Source organism: Hypanus sabinus, chromosome 29 (assembly GCF_030144855.1).
Source record: "Hypanus sabinus isolate sHypSab1 chromosome 29, sHypSab1.hap1, whole genome shotgun sequence".
NCBI classification, from domain to species: domain Eukaryota; kingdom Metazoa; phylum Chordata; class Chondrichthyes; order Myliobatiformes; family Dasyatidae; genus Hypanus; species Hypanus sabinus.
The window spans coordinates 16036967-16058047 of record NC_082734.1 but is presented as its reverse complement, the minus strand read 5'-3'; the positions used below and the strand labels follow the sequence as shown (position 1 = coordinate 16058047).

At 40.6% G+C, this 21081-nt stretch overlaps 1 protein-coding gene across 3 annotated transcripts in view; it reads left to right on the top strand.

The window, feature by feature from the left end:
- The window catches only part of tom1 (target of myb1 membrane trafficking protein), a 105488-nt gene that overhangs the window by 59522 nt on the left and 24885 nt on the right, over positions 1-21081 (top strand). For all 3 annotated transcript variants that reach the window (XM_059953761.1, XM_059953760.1, XM_059953762.1), the window contains 5 exons: positions 5012-5128; positions 6950-7083; positions 8506-8545; positions 10457-10568; positions 11276-11399. In XM_059953761.1, the coding sequence (XP_059809744.1) occupies positions 5012-5128; positions 6950-7083; positions 8506-8545; positions 10457-10568; positions 11276-11399 (527 nt within the window). The remainder of the gene's footprint in view (positions 1-5011; positions 5129-6949; positions 7084-8505; positions 8546-10456; positions 10569-11275; positions 11400-21081) is intronic.

The window sequence follows — 21081 nt, the reverse complement described above, 5'->3', positions numbered from 1 at the left end:
ATCTTTTGCCTCTGTGGTTTTCCTACCCTACCTAGTGTAGTTTTTTCTTTTCTGTGTTGCTTTTTAAGTAGTTCAGTCTAGTTTTTGTACTGTGTCATGTAACACCATGGTCCTGAAAAAACGTCTAATTTTTGCTATGTACTGTACCAGCAGTTATGGTCGAAATGACAATAAAAGTGACTTCACTTGACTAATGACAAAATCCCTTAAACATCTCAGTCTCTTGAAAATTATGGAACATATTCAAGACAGTCTACCCAGACATCTTAGATAGATTCACTACCCTTCGTCTTGGTGTTAAATAGCCAGACCCTTACTATGAGGCTGTATGACTCAACTGTTGGCAGCCTGTCCACCCACCCCACCCCCTTGTTTCCAGATTTCCTGGTATCTCAGTTGGGAGTTGTTGTGTCTGTACAACTACATAATCAGATAAATAAAAGCACGCATTCAGAGGTGGTTAACTTGTATATTCACTTTGCAGAGTCAGCAACAAATCAACGTTCATGCGTGAGTTATCAGTTAATAATTAGTGCTAAGGGGAGTCATTGCTCTAAAAGAAATAGATCCAAACACTACAGGAGTTAACATCAATTTTTCACCTCCCCGGTAGACCTGCAAGAAAGTTGTATGTTTCAGTAAGATCACTCCTTGTTCTCCCAAACTGAAGGCTATAGGTCACTCCGTTTTATCCCTCTTCATGTGGTAAAATCATTATCCCAGGAAACATCGAAGTTCTATCACAAGTCTATCCTTTCAGGTAGTAAAACCAAACCTGCATAAAGAAGTCTAGAATAAATGAAATTAACGAAATTGCAGGACTTAATAATGCAAAGTTTAAAGAAAGAAAAAGCTAGAAAGTCTTGTGGCATCTGCAAAAAGAACAGAAAGAGTTCTGCAGGCCAGGCAGCATTGATGGAAAAGTGTGAACGACATTTTGGGCTGAGATTCTTCATCAGGACCCTTCATTAGTCCTGATGAAGGGTCTTGGCCCAAAACAGCAACTATTTACTCTTTTCTACAGATGCTGCCCGGCCTGCTGAGTTCCTCCAGCGTTTTGTGTGTGTTGCTTGGATTTCCACCATCTACAGATTTTCTCTTGTTTGAGAGAGACGGAGTTAATGTTTCAACTTTTGATGAAGTGACCCAGAATCTGCTTGACCTGCATTTTGTGCTTTTTAATACCACAGAATTCTAGCTGCGGTCAAACCAGAGTCCTATATAATTGGAGCAAGATGTTTCTGCTCTTGTATCTGCCTTTCTGATTGCCTGCTGTTCCTGAAAATTAATTGTAATTAATTTGTGTACAGATGTTCCAGCTCCCTCTGAAAACCAGTAACTTCCAGACTCTTGCCACCTTCAAAAAAAACTTTTTTTCCCCATTAAGATGAATGAAAATGCTGTGTTTTCCCCCCCCCCCCCACGTTTTATTAAATTTGCTATATACACTGAGTGGCTACTTTATCAGTTACACCTGTTTGCCTGCTTGTTAATGCACGTATCTAATCAGCAGCCACTCAATGCATAAAAGCATGTGGCCATGGTCAAAAGTTCAGTTCAGCCCAAACATCAGAATGGGGAATAACTGTGATTTAAGTGACTTTGACTGTGGAATGATTGTTAGTGCTAGATGGGGTGGCTTGAGTGTCTCAGAAACTGCTGATCTCTTGGGATTTTCATGCACAACAGTCTCTAGGGCTTACAGAGACTGACGCAAAAAAACAAATCATCCAGTAAGCAGCAGTTTTGTGGGTGAAAACACCTTGTTACTGAGAGAGGTCAGAAGAGAATGGCCAGACTGGTTCAAGCTGACAGGAAGGCAACTAACTCAAAAAATCATGTGTTACAACAGTGGTGTGCAGAAGTGCTTCTCTGAACACACATGTTGAACCTTGAAGTGGATGGGCTACAACAGCAGAAGACCACACTGAGGCCCACTCCTGTACCTAATTAAAAACACAAAATGCTGGCAGAACTCAGCAGGCCAGACAGCTTCTATGGGAGGAGGTAGTGACGACTGCTGAGTTCTGCCAGCATTTTGTGTTTTTATTTATTTCCAGCATCATTCGTGTTGCCTGTACCTAATTAAATGGCTGCTGAGTGGATATCCTCACCATTTACTGAAAACACGTTGATGCTCCTTACAGTTCGCTCTGCCACCCTGTTTTGTTTCATCAGCAAACTTGAATATTTTACATTTGATCCCCTTATCCAAATCATCGATTTAGATTGTGAGCAGTTGCACGTCAGTTATTGACATCCTCTCAGCCTGAAAAAGACACCTATTCCTTCTGTTAATGTCAAATTCATATTGGTATTACTCTCAATCTTGTACTCTCTAATTGTGTTTAATAACCTCACTGAAGAACTTCTGAAACTCCCACTACGTCACATCAACTGGCTTGTCCTTAATTTTTCTGCTGGGTACCACTTCAAAAAAAAACTGTCATGCATAATAAATGTCATAATTATTAGCTGTCATACATTTTCTCTTTCCTACATAGTTTTGACTCTTTCCAATCCTGTTACTATTTTTCAAATGCCTGTTTACCACTTCCTTAATAATAGGCTCTAGTTTTTAATAATTTATTTTTACCTTTTTTTCCTGTCCCTTTCTTTAAATAATGTAGAAACATTTGGAGAAGTAAACCATAGAATTTTGGAAAATTAAATTAATACATATCCATTGTTCCCTCCTTCAAACCTTGGTTCTTAGAATCTATTACTTTCTATTTCCAATAATTTCTCCAATACAAATTTTCATGCATAGCTGAGGTGCAAGATAACTGGAGGGCCGTAAATGTAAAACCTGTATTTGAGAAGGACAAGCTTAGTAATTACATGTTGGTGTGTTTAAGGAAATTGTTGGGAAAAAGTTAGAATAAAAGAGTTGACCTGCTTTTAGCGAGGCAGAGATTATTCAAAGATAGTGAACATGGTTTTAAGTAGCAGTCCTATTTGATTTGGTTACCTCTGGAAGATTTCATTGTCTATGAGAGTAGTTGGCTTGAGAAAGTCTGATCACCTGGTTGTACTTCTACTCCCTGAGTATAGGCAGAGACTGAAGACTGCAGCACCGGTAGAGAAGATCAAGAAGGTATGGACAGGGGAGAAGCAGGAGCGCTTACAGGACTGTTTTGAGTCAGTGGATTGGATTATATTCAGCGATTCATCTTTGAATATGAATGAGTATGCCACAGTTGTCACTGACACCATTAAAACCAGTGTGGATGAGTGTGTGCCTACAAGAACATACTGTACGTACCTGAATCAAAAGCCGTTGATAAACCAGGAGATTTGTAGTCTGCTGGAGCACTAGATTTGTGACATTCAAGACTGGTGATCCAGGATGATATAAAAAGGTCAGGTATGACTTACTGAGGGCTATATCTTAAGAGCAGAAGAACAGTTCCATTGAAGTTAAAGACAAAATTGGATACGCAGCAACTCTGGCAGGGTTTGCAGGCCATTACTTCCTACTAAATGAAACCCAACATCGTGAATGGTAGTGATGCTTTACTCCCAAATGAACTCAACACCTTTTATGTATGCTTTGAAAGGGAGAATAAAACTACAGCTACGAGGATCCCTACAGCACACAGTAACCCAGTGGTCTCTCTCAGAGGCCAACGTCAGAACGCCTTTCAAGTGGGCGAACCCTTGCAAAGCAACAGGCCCCCAGTGGTTTGGGCTGTGAAAACCAATGCCAACCAACTGGCGGGTGTATTCAAAGACATTTTCAATCTTCCATTGCTATAATCGGAAGTTCCCACCTGTTTTAAAAAGGCAACAATCATACCAGTGCTGAAGAAGAGCAGGTTGATCTACAGTAATGATGTGATTAGAGAGGTAGGTTATGGCTAGAGTCAACTTCTGCCTTGGCATGGTCCTGGACCCACTGCAATTTGCCTGTCGCCACAATAGGCCTACAGTGGTTGCAATCTCAATGGCCTTGGCTCACCTGGATAATACTAATACTTAGCAACACACACAAAATGCTGGAAGAACACAGCAAGTCAGGCAGCATCTATGCAAATAACTAAACAATTGATGTTTTGAGTCAAGACCCTTCTCTCGGCTCAAAATGTCAATTGTTTATATATACACCATAATTTACAGATTTTATTATTACTGATTTGACTTTATTACTTGCATCCTTTTTATGCATGAGGAGTAAAAATCTTTACGTTAAGTCTCTGTCTAAAAGTGCAATTTATAGTAATTTAAAATATATAGTATGTACAACAGAATAACATATAACAATATGACATAGAAATACAATTGTATCAGCATGAATTAATCTGTCTGATGGCCTGGTGGAAGAAGCTGTCCCGGAGCTTGTTGGTCCTGGCTTTTATGCTGCGGTACCGCTTCCCAGAAGGTAGCAGCTGGAACAGTTTGTGGTTGGGGTGACTCGGGCCCCCAATGATCCTTTTAACACACCTGTCTTTGTAAATATCCTGAATAGTGCATTGCAATGTACTGCTGCTTAACAACAAATTCCGTGACATATCCCAGTGATATTAAACCTGATTCTGATTAATATGGATGTCATGATTTTTATCTCAGGATAGGGGAGTCTAAAACAGAAGGCATAAATTTAGTGTGAGAGGGAAATTATTTTAAAAGGGAAAAAGAGGCAAGTTTTCCATAGAGTGCAGTGAATATATGGAATAAGCTTTCAGAGGAAATGGTAGAGCTAGTTAAGTAACAACATCTGAAAGACATTTGGCCAGGTACATGGATGGGAAAGATTTAGTGCAGGGGTTCCTAATCTGGGGTGCGTGGGCCCCTTGGTTAATGGTATGAGTCCATGGCATAAAAAAGGTTGGAAACTCCTAGTTTAGAGGGATATGGACCAAATAAAGCCAATGGACTAACTCTGGAATACATCTTTATTGGCATGGACAGGTTGGGCCAAAGGTCTGTTTCTGTGCGATACAACTCTGACTCTATGGCAGTCAATGTCTGGTTCATTGGCCTTGAATTTTAAATGCTTTCTGTTTTCCAGGTCGCAAAACTGCGGAGTGAACTGGATATTGTTAATGGTAATGTCAAAGTGATGTCTGAAATGCTGACTGAGATGGTCCCAGGTCAAGAAGATCCCTCTGACCTTGAGCTACTACAGGTGAAACAGTAATCTGAAATTAAAATAGGCCATTCAGCATCTTGCTTTTGTAATGCCACTCAGTTAGGTTATGGCTATCAAAATTCATATGCCCAGTTTGTTTATCTGTTAATTGAAATGAAATGGTGTGGGGCCAGGTGCAAGGATGGTGAAATAAATCTTTGGCCAGTTGCAAAGTTTATGTACTTTATCTCTTTGTCAACTAGCAATGACACCCCAGCCCATGCCTCTTAAACTTTGTCCAATTAATTTTACCTTTTCTCTCTTTTACTGCCTGTTAAGCTGTTGGTGTTTCGGGTAGCAGTGTAGTTCCTCTACCTCTGCCTGTTCTTGGCCATCTTTTTTATTGTGCCTAAAGTTGTTCAGGGTTCTCAGTCTCACAGATGTAGAAGAATTCTTTATTACTGTTTCCGTTACAATCTTTTTGACCAGTCAGGGTTGTTATCCCTGAGCTGAACCTCCGAACCTGGAGGATTGGTGGACCACTACCATTGACCTGTTTGGCATGGGTGACCCTACCAAGAGCCAAAGCATAAAGCCCCGACTCCAGACAACATAGCTCTTCATGTCATTGAGGCACGCAAGCCTCCAAACCACAACAAGGTCCTCACCTTTTCTCTTTATTGCCCTCTTTCTTAGTTCCACAAAATTTCAGGTAATTGAATATTTCTGTCATCCATCCTTGATACTTTGGCTTCAGAATTTCATTTACTCTTATCACTTTTTAATCATTGGTAGTTTAAACCATAAACTTTAAGCTACTTTACAAATGTCCAGACTGTAATGTCCAGTGTGAGACTTTTTGCATCAGTTTAAGTTATTGTGTTACTGAGTTTTTACATTTAAGATTGGGTTTTCACACCCCATTCACGTTCTGGACCTGTGATTAATTAAAGCTTGGAGGAACACTTGACTGGAAACTAACACTGAAAATACTGAAGCACTCGGCTCCATTTTCCTTTCTTACCCACCCTTTTCTTCACCCCACCACTCTGTATCTTGCTTACTGAGCACTATTCAAAAGAAAAATGAGGCATTCCCCAATGGCACTCTAGGTTTATTGAGAACACAGTTCAGCCAAATAGACTAGCCGATTCTTGGGTTCGATTCTTCTGCCTTGTTAACTTGAGTGAGGAGGAGGACAATCAAAGTTGCATCTAAATCAGGGTTCAAAGCTTCATTTATTAAAGTATACAATATTAAAATATACAATTCTTCTTCTCAGAGAAAAGAAAGGTGGTGTAATCATCAATCCCACAAATCCCCAATCCCCGCACAAAAAAATCGAACAAAACTGGAACAGGCACATCAAACCCAGATCCCTCATCCTGCACAAAAAAAAGAATAAAATGGAACCAGCACAGAGAACCCCAAATCCCCCTCCCTGCACAAAATAATAAACCCAAATGGAAAAGGCACATCGACCCCCAAAAGGCCCATCCCCACACAAAAAGAAAACAAGAAAGATCGGGCAAAATCCACAGAATATAAAAAAACTATAAGACTGAATAAAGGCCTATGGTTCCCAACTTCTTTTCTGCCATGGGCCTTTACCACTAACCGAGGGGTTGTAGACCCCAGGTAATGTGTAATGTTGGGTTCAACACAATCTAGGTAAAGGATGATACTATTTACAGTCAACTATTTTGTTAATGTTGGAAAGGTGACAGGTATTCCTGAAACAGTAAGCCCAGATTTCTGGTTGGGATCAGAATTTGTGAAATACAGAGTTTAATATTTAAATGTTACCTTTGATATTAATAATTTATGCCTTGTAAATATAAAATGTTCTTGTATATAATTATACATTTCTTGCACTAGGAACTGAACAGAACATGTCGAGCAATGCAGCAGAGGATTCTGGATCTCATCTCGAGAGTGACCAATGAGCAAGTGACAGAGGACCTGTTGCACGTCAATGACAATCTCAATAACATATTCCTTCGATATGATAGGTATCTTACAGTGCACCTTTTCAGCTATATCGAGTTATCCTCTCTAACGAGTGACTTTGCTTCTACAATTTTGTTACACAGTACTTTAAAGCAACTATTGAAGTCCTTCTTCCAGGAAATTTGCAGCCAGTTAGTGTACACAAATACCTGTGAATTCTGTGGTATAATTTTATTATAATAATTATTGTAATAATTAGATCATCTTTTTATTGGCGATGTTGGTTGGGGGATAAAAATTAGTCAGAAGACTTGACTAATCTCTTTTTTTGTAAATGATGCATTAGGATCTTTAGTACGTACTTGAGGTTGGCCCATGACTTAATATCTCATTTGAAATATCTGCTACATTGAAATATAAATTGGGATTGTGTGATTTTCCAGGGTTGGAACCTATGGCTTCTGAGGAAACAGATTCCATTTTTGTATTGATCTGGCCTATGTTCCTCAATCAGTTGTTTCTGTCCTTAAAACTTTGTACATGTTCAGGTGTGTGGGTGGATATCTGTTACAGGAAATGGTCTGCAACTTAACTAAATGGCAAATTAAGACTTGGAAGAGCGCCCAGGGCTTCTTGATTACAGTGGTATAAGAAATTAACAATTTTAGTTATTTGGAGTAAGTAGAATATTTGGGATCGTTCTTGGAGCAGATTGAGGAGGTGGGTTTGATTGAGTTGTCTGAAAATTGTAATGTGCTTTCACCAAGTAGAGAATCAATAAACTGCCAATTCAGTGTTGTGCATGGGAAATGCATATAGTGACGAGGCAGATGCAGTGCTTTTTGTGTTCAGTGGGTGCAGATTCCTTGTTTTCAGTGGGGAACTGGCAAAAAATGTATGGCTATGAGTGAGACAAATTATGGCCCTCCAAAGAGATGGGGCAGATGCAGTGCAATTGTAGAGCTCTTTCTGCAGCACGTTGTTCTGTATTGAAGTAACAATGTTAGCGCCTAAAACTTACTCCATAAAAACCCCCTTGAAGATAGAGGGAAATCCCTAACCAGCTCTTTGGCAGTTCCTCAAAGAGCATAAAATGGGGACTTCTCCTCCTACCCTAACCATAATACAAACAAATAATGAAAATATTTTGTTTATTTCCCATTCCACAATCCAAGTACAGTTACAAAGTCTTATTTACGTAAAGCATGAAGTATCTGGCATGCAATATGGGTCATAAAATTGGAAGAACTTTGTGCTAAATTATTAGTGCTTGCTCGTGCAGATCAGGAGTCTAACACGTGTTTTTCGATTTCACAAAATTGTAAGGATGGTAAATTCTCAATATTTCTCTTTCAATGTTACCCTATTTGGTCAATTTTAAGAAAACTGGTTGAGAAAACACCTGTGGCCCCTTCCCATAAATTGTTTATTAGATGGTTTATGCCTTAAGTCAGCTTTATGGATTCTGCCTTTCCTATTTTCAGGTTTGAGAGATTCAGAACTGGACAGAAGGCTGTCAACCGAGTGAGTATCATTCATACGGAAAAGAGGCAGTTCAGTCCTGCAGGTTGAGTCACTGCACGTGTGTTGCTTGCACCAAGGGTAACTTGGCCTGAAGGTAGTTATGCTGTAAAGATGTTAGATACAAATTTAGGAGGAAGCCATTAAATCTCTGAAGTCCATCTCACCATTTAATAGATTAAGGCTGACTTGGTTACAACCCTAATTCCATGTTCCTATCTACTTATGATCGTACTATGACTTTATTTACTTCTATTTTAAACATTCAAAGACTTGCTATTGTCCAAGAATGTTAATGGATGAAGCTTTATTTTTAAGCAGTTATGTATTCTTCCACAAGTTGAAAGATCCCTCTGCCTGATCCTCGACTCCTCATGTTTTTGTATGCTTCATTCAAAACAGATTTGTTATGTGTGATGAGATTCTGTAGAAACGTGTGATCTGTGATGGGTGACGAGAGCTAACTGTTCAAGTTGACCAGTTAAAATGTCAGTGTGCTACCTGAGTGTGCAGCCACCGTCATTTTCAAAACTATTTGGATCAATTAGTTCATAACATCTTCTGGCATAATGGCATGGGAGTGAAGTGTTCAGCACAACACTTAGCTGACTGTAAGAAGTTTGTATCTCCTCCCCATGACCACACGGGTTTCCTCCAGGTGCTCCAGCTTCCCCTCAGTCCAAAGATGTACCGGTTAATTGGTCATTGTGACTTATCTCATGATTAGGCTAGTGTTAAATTGGGGGTTGCTGGGCAGTGCAGCACTCAATCAGTCAATCAATCAATAAAAATGGTTGCTTGCTTTTCAGATTTGTAGAGAATCAGAGTCAGATCATAAAATGCATTGTTTTGTGGCATCAGTACAATGCGGGTACAACAAATTAATATACACAATAAGAAATAATAAATAAATGGTGCAAAAAGTGAGGTAGTGTCATGATCTGTTCAGAAATCTGACAGCAGAGGGGAAGAAGCTGCTCTTGAAACATTGAGTGTGTGTCTTCAGACTCCTTTACCTTCTCCCTCAATGATGGATGGCACCCTTTTGGGGCATTGCCTATTGAAGATGTCCTCAGTGGTTCGGAGGCTAGTGCCCTTGGAGGAGCTGACTGAGTTTACAACCTTCTGCAGCTCTTTCTGATCCTGTCCATTGGTGCCTCCATACCAGACAGTGATGCAACCAGTTAGAATTCTAGAGTCTGGTGAAATACAAAATCTTCTCAAACACCTAATGAAATATAGCTGCTAGCTTTCCTGTCAGAATCAGGTTTAATATCACTGGCATACAGTATGTCATGAAATTTATTGTTTTTTGGCAGCAGTACAATGCAATACATAATAAAATAAAAAAAAAACTATTTTGAAATTGCATCAATATGCTGAGCGCTGAAAAGATCTTCAGCGATGTTGATATCGAGGAAGCTGCTCACCCACCCTTTCCCCTGCTGACCTCTCAATGAGAACTGGTACGTGCTCTCCTGACTTCCCCTTCCTGGAGTCCACAACCAGTTCTTTTGTCCACATTGATGTTGAGTGCAAAGCTGTTGTTGCAACCACTCAGTGGCAAACTGTCTCCCTCCTGTATGCCTCCTTGTCGCAATCTGAGATACTGCCAACAACAGTATCGTCAAATCTGTAGATGGCGTTTCAGCTCTGATCCTCACAGTGTAGAGAAAGTAGAACATTGGACTGCGCGTGCTTCCTTGAAGTGCACCTGTGTTGATTGTCCGTGATTCAATTCGCAACACAGTGCATCTTCCTACCTAATAACCACACCCCCCTCATCTCTTTTTTAATTTCTAGGATTCCGTATATTTGATGAAGAATATTATTTGTTCACAATTTTTGTAATGGTTTGCTTTGGATATAGCATTCAATGTCTGTTAAGCTAATTCACCTTTTTTCCCTCTCAAGGTGCCCAGTGTTTCAGAGAATGTGGACAACTTAATAAATCTTACACCAAGCTCCCCTGCTGTTGTCACTCCAGTTGCTGCATCTAATATCTCGACTCAGATGGCGGGACTTAGTAAGTAATGGCTATTTATTGATCCTTGCTATTGAGAACTACACACAAAACTGATAGATTGCAAATACAAAAATAAACAAGTAATAATAAATAAATAATATTGAGAACATGATTTGTAGAATCCTTGAAAGGGAGTCCGTAGATTGTGTTCAGTGATCAATTCATTGTTACAGTGAGTGAAGATACCCACACTGGTTCAGAAGCTTGATAGCTGAAGCGTCATAACTGTTCTTGAACCTGGTGATTTGGGACCTAAGGCTCCTGCAACTCTTTCCTGATTGTAGCATTGAGAAGAGAACATGGCCTGGATAATGGGAGTCCTTGATGATGGAGGCTGCTTTCTTGTGGCAGCACTCTTTGGAGTTGTGCTCAATATGGGGAGGGTTTTTCCTGCAATGAATTGGGCTGTATTCACCACTTTTTGTAGGCCATTGTCAAATAAGACTGGGTGATTCCCCCAACACTTGATTGTTCTTGCTGCAGTATTTCACCTCAAGCAAACTTTGGAGGAGAGCTACCCTTCAAAACTAATAGAAAACTTTTAATATACAACAACTCTACTCCAGAAGCAAGAACTTCCCAATCTTGGTGGTTAAGCTGCAGACAGCACACACGCTTACAACTGTGTTTGTTCCAAGAAACTGAGTTGTTCAAGTTGCATTGTCTCAGGTTTTATACTGTTTGTTGATTGATGTGTATATGTTTAGGTGTTACAGGGGAAAGTATGAGTGCAATTGCAAAGCCATTGGAAAACAGCCATCCAAAAACTGAGGAAGAATTTGACATGTTTGCACAGACAAGGAGCAATTCCCTGGCAGATCAGCGCAAGAGGTGAGTAGTTACTGATTTTGCAAGTTGGACATTTATCTAATTCTTTTCCTGTCCTGTCTAATGCAAAAACACAGAACTGAAGTGGGAAGTGTACAGCAACTACATTGGTATCAGAATAATGGTGTGTAGGGGGTAGGGGTCTGGAGTACATATTTTGGATAGTTCTCATTCAGAATCCAATCCCATTAACTTGAGAATTTAGGAAAACTAGGAAATTTTTGCTCCTCAGTTCAGGAAGGGGAGTGAGGGGTCACTGAAGAAGAACTTCAAATATTTGAAGTATTAAAGTGGATGTATCAAAATATCAAGAGTAGTAAGATGTTAAAAGTTGTTTGGGACACCATTTCAATCTAACCTGTTGCTTGTGTTTATCATGTTAAAAATAGCATGGAAAAAAACACTTGAAGCATTATCGGATATTGAGCCATAAATGGAGGTGTTTGGGCATGTGACCAAAAACTGTTGAAGCATAAGTTTCGAGAAGGTTAAAGTCAGGGAGACTTTCTAGTCTTTGAATCCTCGGCGGCTGAAAGCACAGCTGTAAGTGATGGGCAGATTTTAAATCAGTGTTGCTTTATGATCAAGGAAGAGACTTTTCAGCCCATCAAGTTTATTGTACTCAGAACAACCCCATTTTCTCCTGTAATCTGTTCTCCCCACCTTCCTATCAATTCTATTCCCAATTCTACTGGGACCAATTTTATTTTATTTTTTAAAAGCTGTGACTAATTAACAACCTGCACCCCCTTGGCCTATGGTAGAAAAGCAGAGTGTTCAAAGAAGCCCATATAATCAAAGGTTCAAAGGTCGAATTTAATGTCAAAGAAATGTATACATGAAAAATGCGCAATCTTCACATAGACTGTGCCAGAAGTCAGGTTTGAACTTGAGTCTCTGAGGCAGCAGATCTACTAGCTGTATTGCTGTGTTCCATGTTGAGATTGTGTTGGAGTCCACAATTGTGGGTGGACTGCTCAGTAGTTTGGTGTATTACTTGGATTATTAAGAGAGGAGTGAAACCCATGAAGGGGTCGCGAAACAGGTTGGGAGAAAGCAGTACTGACATGGGGAATTGTAAGACCATGATAAGTTATAGGAGCAGGAGATTGTCCATCGGTTCTACACTGCCATTTCATCATGGCTGATCTGTTTTCCCTCTCATGCCCAGTCTCCTACCTTCTCCCTGTATCCCTACGTGCCCTGACCAATCAAGAATCTATCAACCTGTACCTTAAATATACCCAATGACTTGGTCTCCACAGCTGCCTGTGGCAATGAATTCCACAGATTTGCCACTCTCTGGCTAAAGAAATCCTCCTCATCTCCGTTCTAAAAGAATGCCCCTCTATTTTGAGGCAGTGTCCTGTGGTATTAGACTGCTTCACCATAGGAAACATTCTTTCCACATGCTCTCTAATAAGGCCTTTCAAATTTGATAGGTTTCTGAATTCTAGTGAGTAGAGGCCCAGAGCCATCAAACGCTCCTCAGACGACAAGCCTTTCAATCCCAGAAACACTGGAGAAATCTTTTTAAGGGAGGGAAGTATTTGAAGGTGTTTCTTGCTTTGGGTTACGGAGGGTGTTTATAGAATGCTAGGTATGTGTCAGGATGGATTAGAATGTGGTCACCATGGATTGAATGCTGGCTAGGAGACAGTATAAACAGAGTTATGAGTGCTTGGATGAGAGCAGCTGCAGAATATGGGCATAGATTCAAATTGTGAGCAGGCAAGTCTTGGACTAACGTCAGGGAGTTCTTCAGGAATGATAGATTGGTGGTATTTAGCCTTTCAGCCCTGCAGCGAATATTGGATGGCTGATTTCAGCACTGATTAAAACATGAAAGTCAGCAATGAGCTGAAGGTCGAATTTCAGCGTATCTGATCTTTCCATTTTGATGTTAGAACTGTGTCAAGAAATCTTATGCGTTCAGAGTTTGAAGTATTATCAAAGTATGTAACTCAGTGGCCACTTTATTGGGTACACCTGTACAGCAGCTCATTTATACAAATATACAATCAGCCAATCATGCGGCAGCAACTCATTGCATAAATGATGCAGACACGGTCAAGAGGTTCAGTTGTTGTTCAGACCAAAGATCAGAATGGGGAAGAAATGTGATGTAATGTGACTTTGACCATGGAAAGATTGTTGGTACAAGACGTGGTTTAAGTGCCTCAGAAACTGCTGATTTCTTTGGTTTTTTATGTACAACAGTGTACAGAGAATAGTATGACACACAAAAAATATCCAGTGAGCAGCATTTACACTCATTTGCCTATCATTGAGATGTTCCTACAATCATTGACCTCACTTTAAAGACTCTTTATCATGTTACTTAATCTTCTCATTATTTATTGCTATTTATATTTGCATTTGCAGTTTGTTGTTTTCTGCACTCTAGTTGCTCTTTCATTGATCCTGTTATAGTTACTATTCTTTAGATTTGCTGAGTATGCCCATAGGAAAATGAATCTCAGGACTGTATTTGATAGTAAAATTTGCTTTGAGTTTTGTGAGCTTTCTCTGTGGGTGAAAATACTTTGTTCATGAGAGCGGTCAGGGGAGTTTGGCCAGACGTGTTCAAGCTGACAGGAAGGTGACAGTACTGTAACTTAAAATAACCTCACGTTATAACAACACACAACAGGTTGAACCTTGAAGTGGATGTGCTATAGCTGCAGAAGACCACATACACTCAGTGGCCACTTTAATTAGGCACAGGAGGTATCTAATAAAGTGACCATTGAGTGTATGTATTACCATATACTACCTCTTTTGCAGGCATTTACAGGGAAAAGAATACCATAAAGTTTTACGAAAAACTGCTGATAGAGAGCTGGGCGTGACAGAGATTTTAGGAGATATGGACAATCTTAGCAAATCAATGAGGGTGTGGTAAATGAAATCAAAATGTGGAATAACGGGTTATCCTTTTAGTAGAAGCAGACATTTTCTAGTAAATGATGAATAATTGAAGGATGTTGGTATTCAGTGGAAGCTGGATTGTCCTTGTATACAGATCACTGGATCTTTAGCAATTGGGAAGGCAAACTTTTGCTTTCATTGCAAGAGAATTTGAGTACAAGAATAGAGATCATACTACGATCATAAAGGCCTGGATAAAACTGCACCTACATTATCGTGTATAGGTCAGGTTTTCCTGATAGTAAGGATATAATAATCATGAAGTGCTTTGAGCAGCTGGAAATGGATCATATAAAAAAAACTTACCTTCCAGCTACATTGGTCCCTTTCCAGTTTGCCTGCTTCTCAAACCAGTCCACTGAGGATGCTGTAGCCTCGAGCTTGTACTCTGTCCTGTCCCACCTAAAAAAAAAAATAATGTTGCTGATGTTTTTCATCAACTTCGGTTTGGCATTTAGAACAATCATCCTCAAGAGGCTGGTGGGTAAACTGTCTTCAACACCCCTCTCTGTAACTGGCTCTTGGACTTCCTGATGAAAGACCACAGTCAGCACAAGTTGGCAGCAACATCTCAAGCTCTATCACACTGAGCACTGGTGTTCCCCAGGACTTACTGCTCAGTCCTCTTCTGTTCACAACTGCACTGCCAGATCCAGCTCAGGCTGCTTTGTCAAGTTCACGGATAATACAACATTGGCCTCATCAGCAACAATGATGAGTCAACATAGAGGAGGCCGAGAGGCTTGTCAATTGGTGTGAGAACAACAACTTGAATCTCAATGTTGTCAAAATAAAAGGGATGATTATGGACTTCAGGAACGCACAGGTCGAACCTTCTCCATTGCACATCAATGACTCTGCTGTGGAGAGACTGAAGAGCACAGAATTCCTTGACGTGTGCATAATGGATGATCTAACCTGAACCCACAACGTGACCTCATTATTCAAGAAGGCGCAGTAGTGTCTACACTTTCTGAGGAGATTGAGGCATGCAAGCTTGCCACCCCATTCAAATAACTTCCTACGAGCGTGCTATTGAGAGCGTTCTCTTTGGCTGCATCATCGTATGAAATGAAAGCTGCAAGGCATTGGATTGTGAGACCTGCTGAGAGCATCACAAGGTCTCCCTCCCCAACATTTGTGACATTCATTGGGAGCACAGTTTACAAAGGGCCCGAAGCATTGTTGAGGATCCCTACAACCCATCCCACAATCTCTTTGACCTACTACCATCAGGAAGGAAGTATAGGAGCATCAGGACTAGGACTTACAGTCTAGCTAGCAGTTTCTTCTCTCAGGCCGTGAGACTAATGATTACCTGGCCATCACTAAGGTCCCATCATTCGAGCAGCTTCCTGTATTGTTTACCTGTGGCTGTTACCTGTGCTGCATACTACATGCAGTTTGAATTACAATTTAATAACTTAATTTGTGGTAATATTTTGTTTTGTTGTGCTGTGAAGGAACATTATTTCATTTGGTTGTATATATGTACAGTCAGAGGACAAGCTTGAACTTGATACTTCATAATAGAGGTGACATAATGGAGATTGGCCAAACTGATTCCTGCTTGGTGGATCTCTGCTAAGAGGAGAGAGTAGGCAAACTGGATCTTAGCTCAAAAGTTTGGAATCAGAGAGGATCTCATTCCAATATTTAAAACTTACAGGGTGAAGCATTGTGAAAGCACAAACAATCTTTTCCCTAGGCAGGCATTTAGAACCAAATGTCATAATCTCAAAATAAAGAATTGGTCATTCAGATATTTGGAAGGAAGGAAGATCTTCACATAGAGGATTGTGAATTTTTGCAAGTTCTTTACCTGAATTAGTTACAGAGTCTCAGTTGTTGATTATGTACAAAATACAAATCAATATATTTTTGGGTATTTCAGAGACTTGGGAATTATATAATATAGAGAAGTGGCAATGAGATGCAGGATCAGCCATCATCTCTATGAACTGTGGACCAATTGAAAGGGGCTGAATGGTTTCTATTTCTGTTGCTCTTTCGAAGGGACTTAGAACTTCGGAAAAGATGGGTGGAGGAGCAGGTGGTGTTGAGGAAACAGAGTCTGCAGAGAGACTTAGGGGAATGGGCAAAGAAGTGGCAAATGAAATACAATGTTGGAAAGTGTATGGTCAAGCACTTTGGTGGAAGAAATAAACGGGCAGACTATTATTTAGCAGGGGAGAGAATTCAAAATGCAGAGATGTAAAGGGACTTGGGAGTCCTTGTGCAGGATACCCTAAAGGTGAACCTCCAGGTTGAGTCGGTGCGAATGCAGTGTTGGCATTCATTTCTAGAGGTATAGGATATAAAAGTAGGGATGTGATGTTGAGGCTCTTTAAGGCACTCGTGAGTGGTGTGTGCAGTTTTGGGCTCCTTATTTGAGAAAGGATATACTGACATTGGAGAGGGTTCAGAGAAGAAAGGGTTACTGTATGAGGAACGTCTGGCAGCTGTATTCTCTGGAGTTCAGGAGAATGAGGGGGGATCTCATAGAAACATTCCAAATGTTAAAAGGCCTGAACAGATTAGATGTGACAAAGTTATTTCCCATGGTAGGGTAATCTAGGGCAAGAGTGCACAACTTCAGCAATGAAGGTCGTCCATTTAGAACAGAGATGTGGCGAAATTACTTTAGTCAGAGGGTGGTAAATCTGTGGAATTTGTTGCCAGGAATGGCTATGGAGGCCAAGTCATAGGATGCATTTAAGGCAGAGATAGATAGGGTTTTGATCAGCCAGGGCATCAAAGGGTATGGGGAGAAGGCAGGGGAGTAGGGATGAATGGAAGAATTGGATCAGCCCATGATTGAATGGTGGAGCAGTCTCTATGGACTGAATGGCCTACTGCTCCTATATCTTATGGTCTTAACTAATTAACTATGGAAGCTATGTTAACAGTTTAATAGCTAATTAACTATGGAAACAATGTTTCTCAAGTTTATGACTCTTGAGTAGGATTGCCCCAGGGTGCATATTAAACTCCTGTTATGTTTGGAATTTAAAAATCTTATACCTTCACAATCTTGTGCAGAATCATAAAAACGTAGAGCACTGAAACAGGCCTTTAGCCCATCTAGTCCTTATGGACATGATGCCCCTTTCATTTATGGGTCTCATTTAATGTCTCTCACAAATTAAGCACATATCCCTCTATGCTTTTCCTATCCAAATGTCTTTTGAAATGTTGTAATTGTATCTGCCTCCATGACCTCCTCTGGCACCTCATTACAGATAATCAACACCCACTGTATGGAAAAACTTGCCGTTCTTGATTTCTCCCCTCTCACTTCAAACGTATGGACTCTAGTTCTAGATTTTCCTGTACTTGGAAAAAGACAGTAACTGATTATTCTATCTATGCCCCTCATAATTTTATAAACATCTAAGATCATCTCTCAGCTCCTACACTTGTGTGAACATAAGCCCTGCCTATCCATTCTGTCCTTACAGCTATAACCCTCCAGGACTCTCTTATGCACTCTCTATTGCTGCCATTTTGTTCCTGTAATGTGGCCAAACCAATGTTTTGTTCAACTGCAACATGGCATCCCAGTTCTTGTACACAGTGCCTCATGCTGTGAAGACAAGTCTACCAAAACGGTGTCTTCACCTCCTTATCCACCTGTGTTGCCACTTCCATGGATCGATGGAATTACATCCTAAGGCTCCTCTGTACACCAACACTCCTAAGGTCCCTATCATTTACTTCGTATGTCCTAACAGAAAGTGACTCCCAATAGTGTTGTCCTATTTTTACTTGCATTCATATCCTGTGGAGGAGTAAGTTACAGAGCTTGTTTTAACTGATGCTCACAAAGACTCCTTTGCTTTCAAAATTTAAACTTCTGTCTTATTTTGTCCTTCCTGAGGTCAGTGGAAAGTTAGTGCTAGCGGTACAATGCAGTGTTTCTCCCCGAGTCTTGATGCAGTTCGTATCAGCTTGGTGAGCCCAGGGAAGTATTCCGCTGAATAAGCAAACTCCTGAAATCCTCCACGGTGGGTGAATTACAGATCTGCAGCTCAATGCAGCTCAGTCCTGGCTTTCTGTGCAACCTGGTTGTACTTGTCACGTTGGCACGAGAGAGTCGTCGTAATCCAAACAGGGCTGTGAGTTGACAATAATCCTTCGGTATGGTCGCTGCGCTGTGGGTTAGGTTTCCACTGCCGGTGTCAGGTAGCGGCTGAGTCACTTTGCAGCATTACAGTTTAATGAGGGAGTATGTGTGTCACAGTTCCAGTGAGAGATAAGTAATTCCTTCCCCTCTCGATGCATGTGGAAAAGCTCTAAAGCACCACAGAAAGACGCAACCAACCCTGATAAGCTCGACACACAACAATCGTAAACTGTAGAGAGAATGTGAGCTATTTAATGCCAGGATTGAATTCCAGCACAGTAAAACAAACCTCCAAGAGGACTACAACCTTGTGGTTTGGAGGCTTGCATGCCTCAGTGACCCGGAGGGCTATGTTGGCTGGAATTGGGGCTTTGTGCTTTGGCACTTGGCAGGGTAGCCCATGCCAAACAGGGGTCAAAGGGAGGTTCAGGTCAGGGCTAACAACCCCGGCTGGTCAAACAAAATTGTTACAGAAACAGCAATGAAGAATCTTTCTACATCTGAGTGTGATGTTATTCTTGAGTCTCCACCAGGGACATTTATGACTGACAGTAGTGAAAACTGAGTGGAAGCTACTGACACAATAAAAGAAGCCCTGAACACTGCTAGAAATGTAGGTCATTCGTTTCTGCCCATTAGAAAAAATAGGAAGGAAAATCTTAATGTCACCTGACTGCCTCAATTTTATCTTCAATTTTTATCATTCTTTTAAAAAAAATAGTTTTTGCTTTGCATTTCAATTTTAATTTGCTATTAGGATGAAGGAAATGTTTAATTTTGATTATAGAAGTTTATAAAATCAGGACAGTATGGATAAGGTGGATGGTCTTAATCTTTTCCCCGGGACTGGGGAATCTAAATCTCAAAGGCATAGATACAGGATAAGACTGGTGTTACGTATTCAGGCAACAATTAATATATGAGATCGGCAAGGGTTTCTTATAACAAACAACACGTTTATTAAACACAGAAAACAAACCCCCCAAAAGTAAACAAACACTACCATAACCGGAAACAGCTGCTGAGCGGCTGTTCAAACAGTTCGTAACGTGATATTCCAAAACAGTTCTTTAAAGTGGTATTGCCAAAAGTTCGATATGCTCACAGTCCATTTAAAAGGAGAGACTTTATAGGACGATTTAGGTTCTCTTTCACATCGCTTGCTTCGATCCCCGACATCGAACTTCCCACGAAGAATTCACGGAACAGAACAGCTTAAAGGCACTGACCTTTCCTTCTCCACTACCTTCAATCCTTTCTAGGTAAACCTAGGGATTAACACGAAGATAGTCAACGAAATCCTTCCAAATAAGGATCAAACAAAGGTCGCCCCCGTTTCACCGTAGAAAGCGATTCTCCTCGATCTTTAACTTCCAACTTTGAATCTTCACTGTCCTCTAATTCTCAAACTAACAGAATCATAAAGAACCTGCTGGCAATGACCTTTTAAACTTTAGGCATTAAATAAAAACTTCATCCTTCAACTAAACTGCGTCATCACTTCAAACACGCAGTGGCATGAAGTCAACTTGGCAAATCCAGCCACGAACTGCCCCTCCTCACTGGGTGGGGTCTACCTTTTATAACCTGTAAAAAAAAAACCCGTCACATGATCTCTACTGGCGGGAAAATGACGTCATTCCACCATCACCTCAAGTCCAGTACAGCTTCAACCCCAGTCACATGACAAGGGCTCCACTGTCATGTATCACGAGTACGTAACACTGGAGAGATTTGAAAGAGGTCTGAGAGGTAACTTCACTGAACCGGTACTGAGTGCCTGGAATAAGCTGCTAGAGAAAGTGGTCAAAGCAGGTACCATTGCAACATTTAATAGGTGTTTGGGGAGGTACTTTGAGTGTTACAGATCACATGCAGGAGGTGGGACCAGCAGGAAGGATGCTGTAGTTGGTCTGGACCATTTAGGCCAAAGGGCCTGTTAATGTGCTACTGTATATTCATTTATGAATCTCAATCAAGGACATAGAGGAGAAGCAGGACATTTTCTAATTTGTTATCAACTCGGTTATGCAATAAATTACTAGATGTTGGCCTTGAACACTAGAGAAACAAAACATGTCATATTTCCCATTGTGTACAAATCACTAGGTTCTGGTGCTCTCTTCTGACATGTGATTTGTTTCCATTTATAAAGTCGATAGAGCGCCACAGCAGAGAAACAGGCACTTTGGCCCATCAAATCCATGCCAAACTATTATTCTTCATTGTTCCATTGAAAAGCATCCAGACCATAGCCCTCCATGACTCTCCAATCCATGTAGCAATCCAAATTTCTTTTAAATGTTGAAATCAAACCCACTTCCACTGACAGTTTGGTCCACACTTTCACCATCCTGAGTGAACAAGAACGCCCTCATATAACCCGTAAACATTTCACTTTTCACCCTTGACCATGATCTATAGTCCTCACACGTGTATGAATCAAATTATATCTGCCATTTTCAGCCCATTATCCACATTCTGTTGCCAGCTTTGATAGCTTTCTTTGCTATCCACTACAGCTCCAAATCTTGGTGCCATCCACAGATTTGCTGATCCTGATGAAGGTTTCATGAAATTTATTATGGAAGGACTAAACACAATTAGCCAGATAAGGCAGCTTGAAAT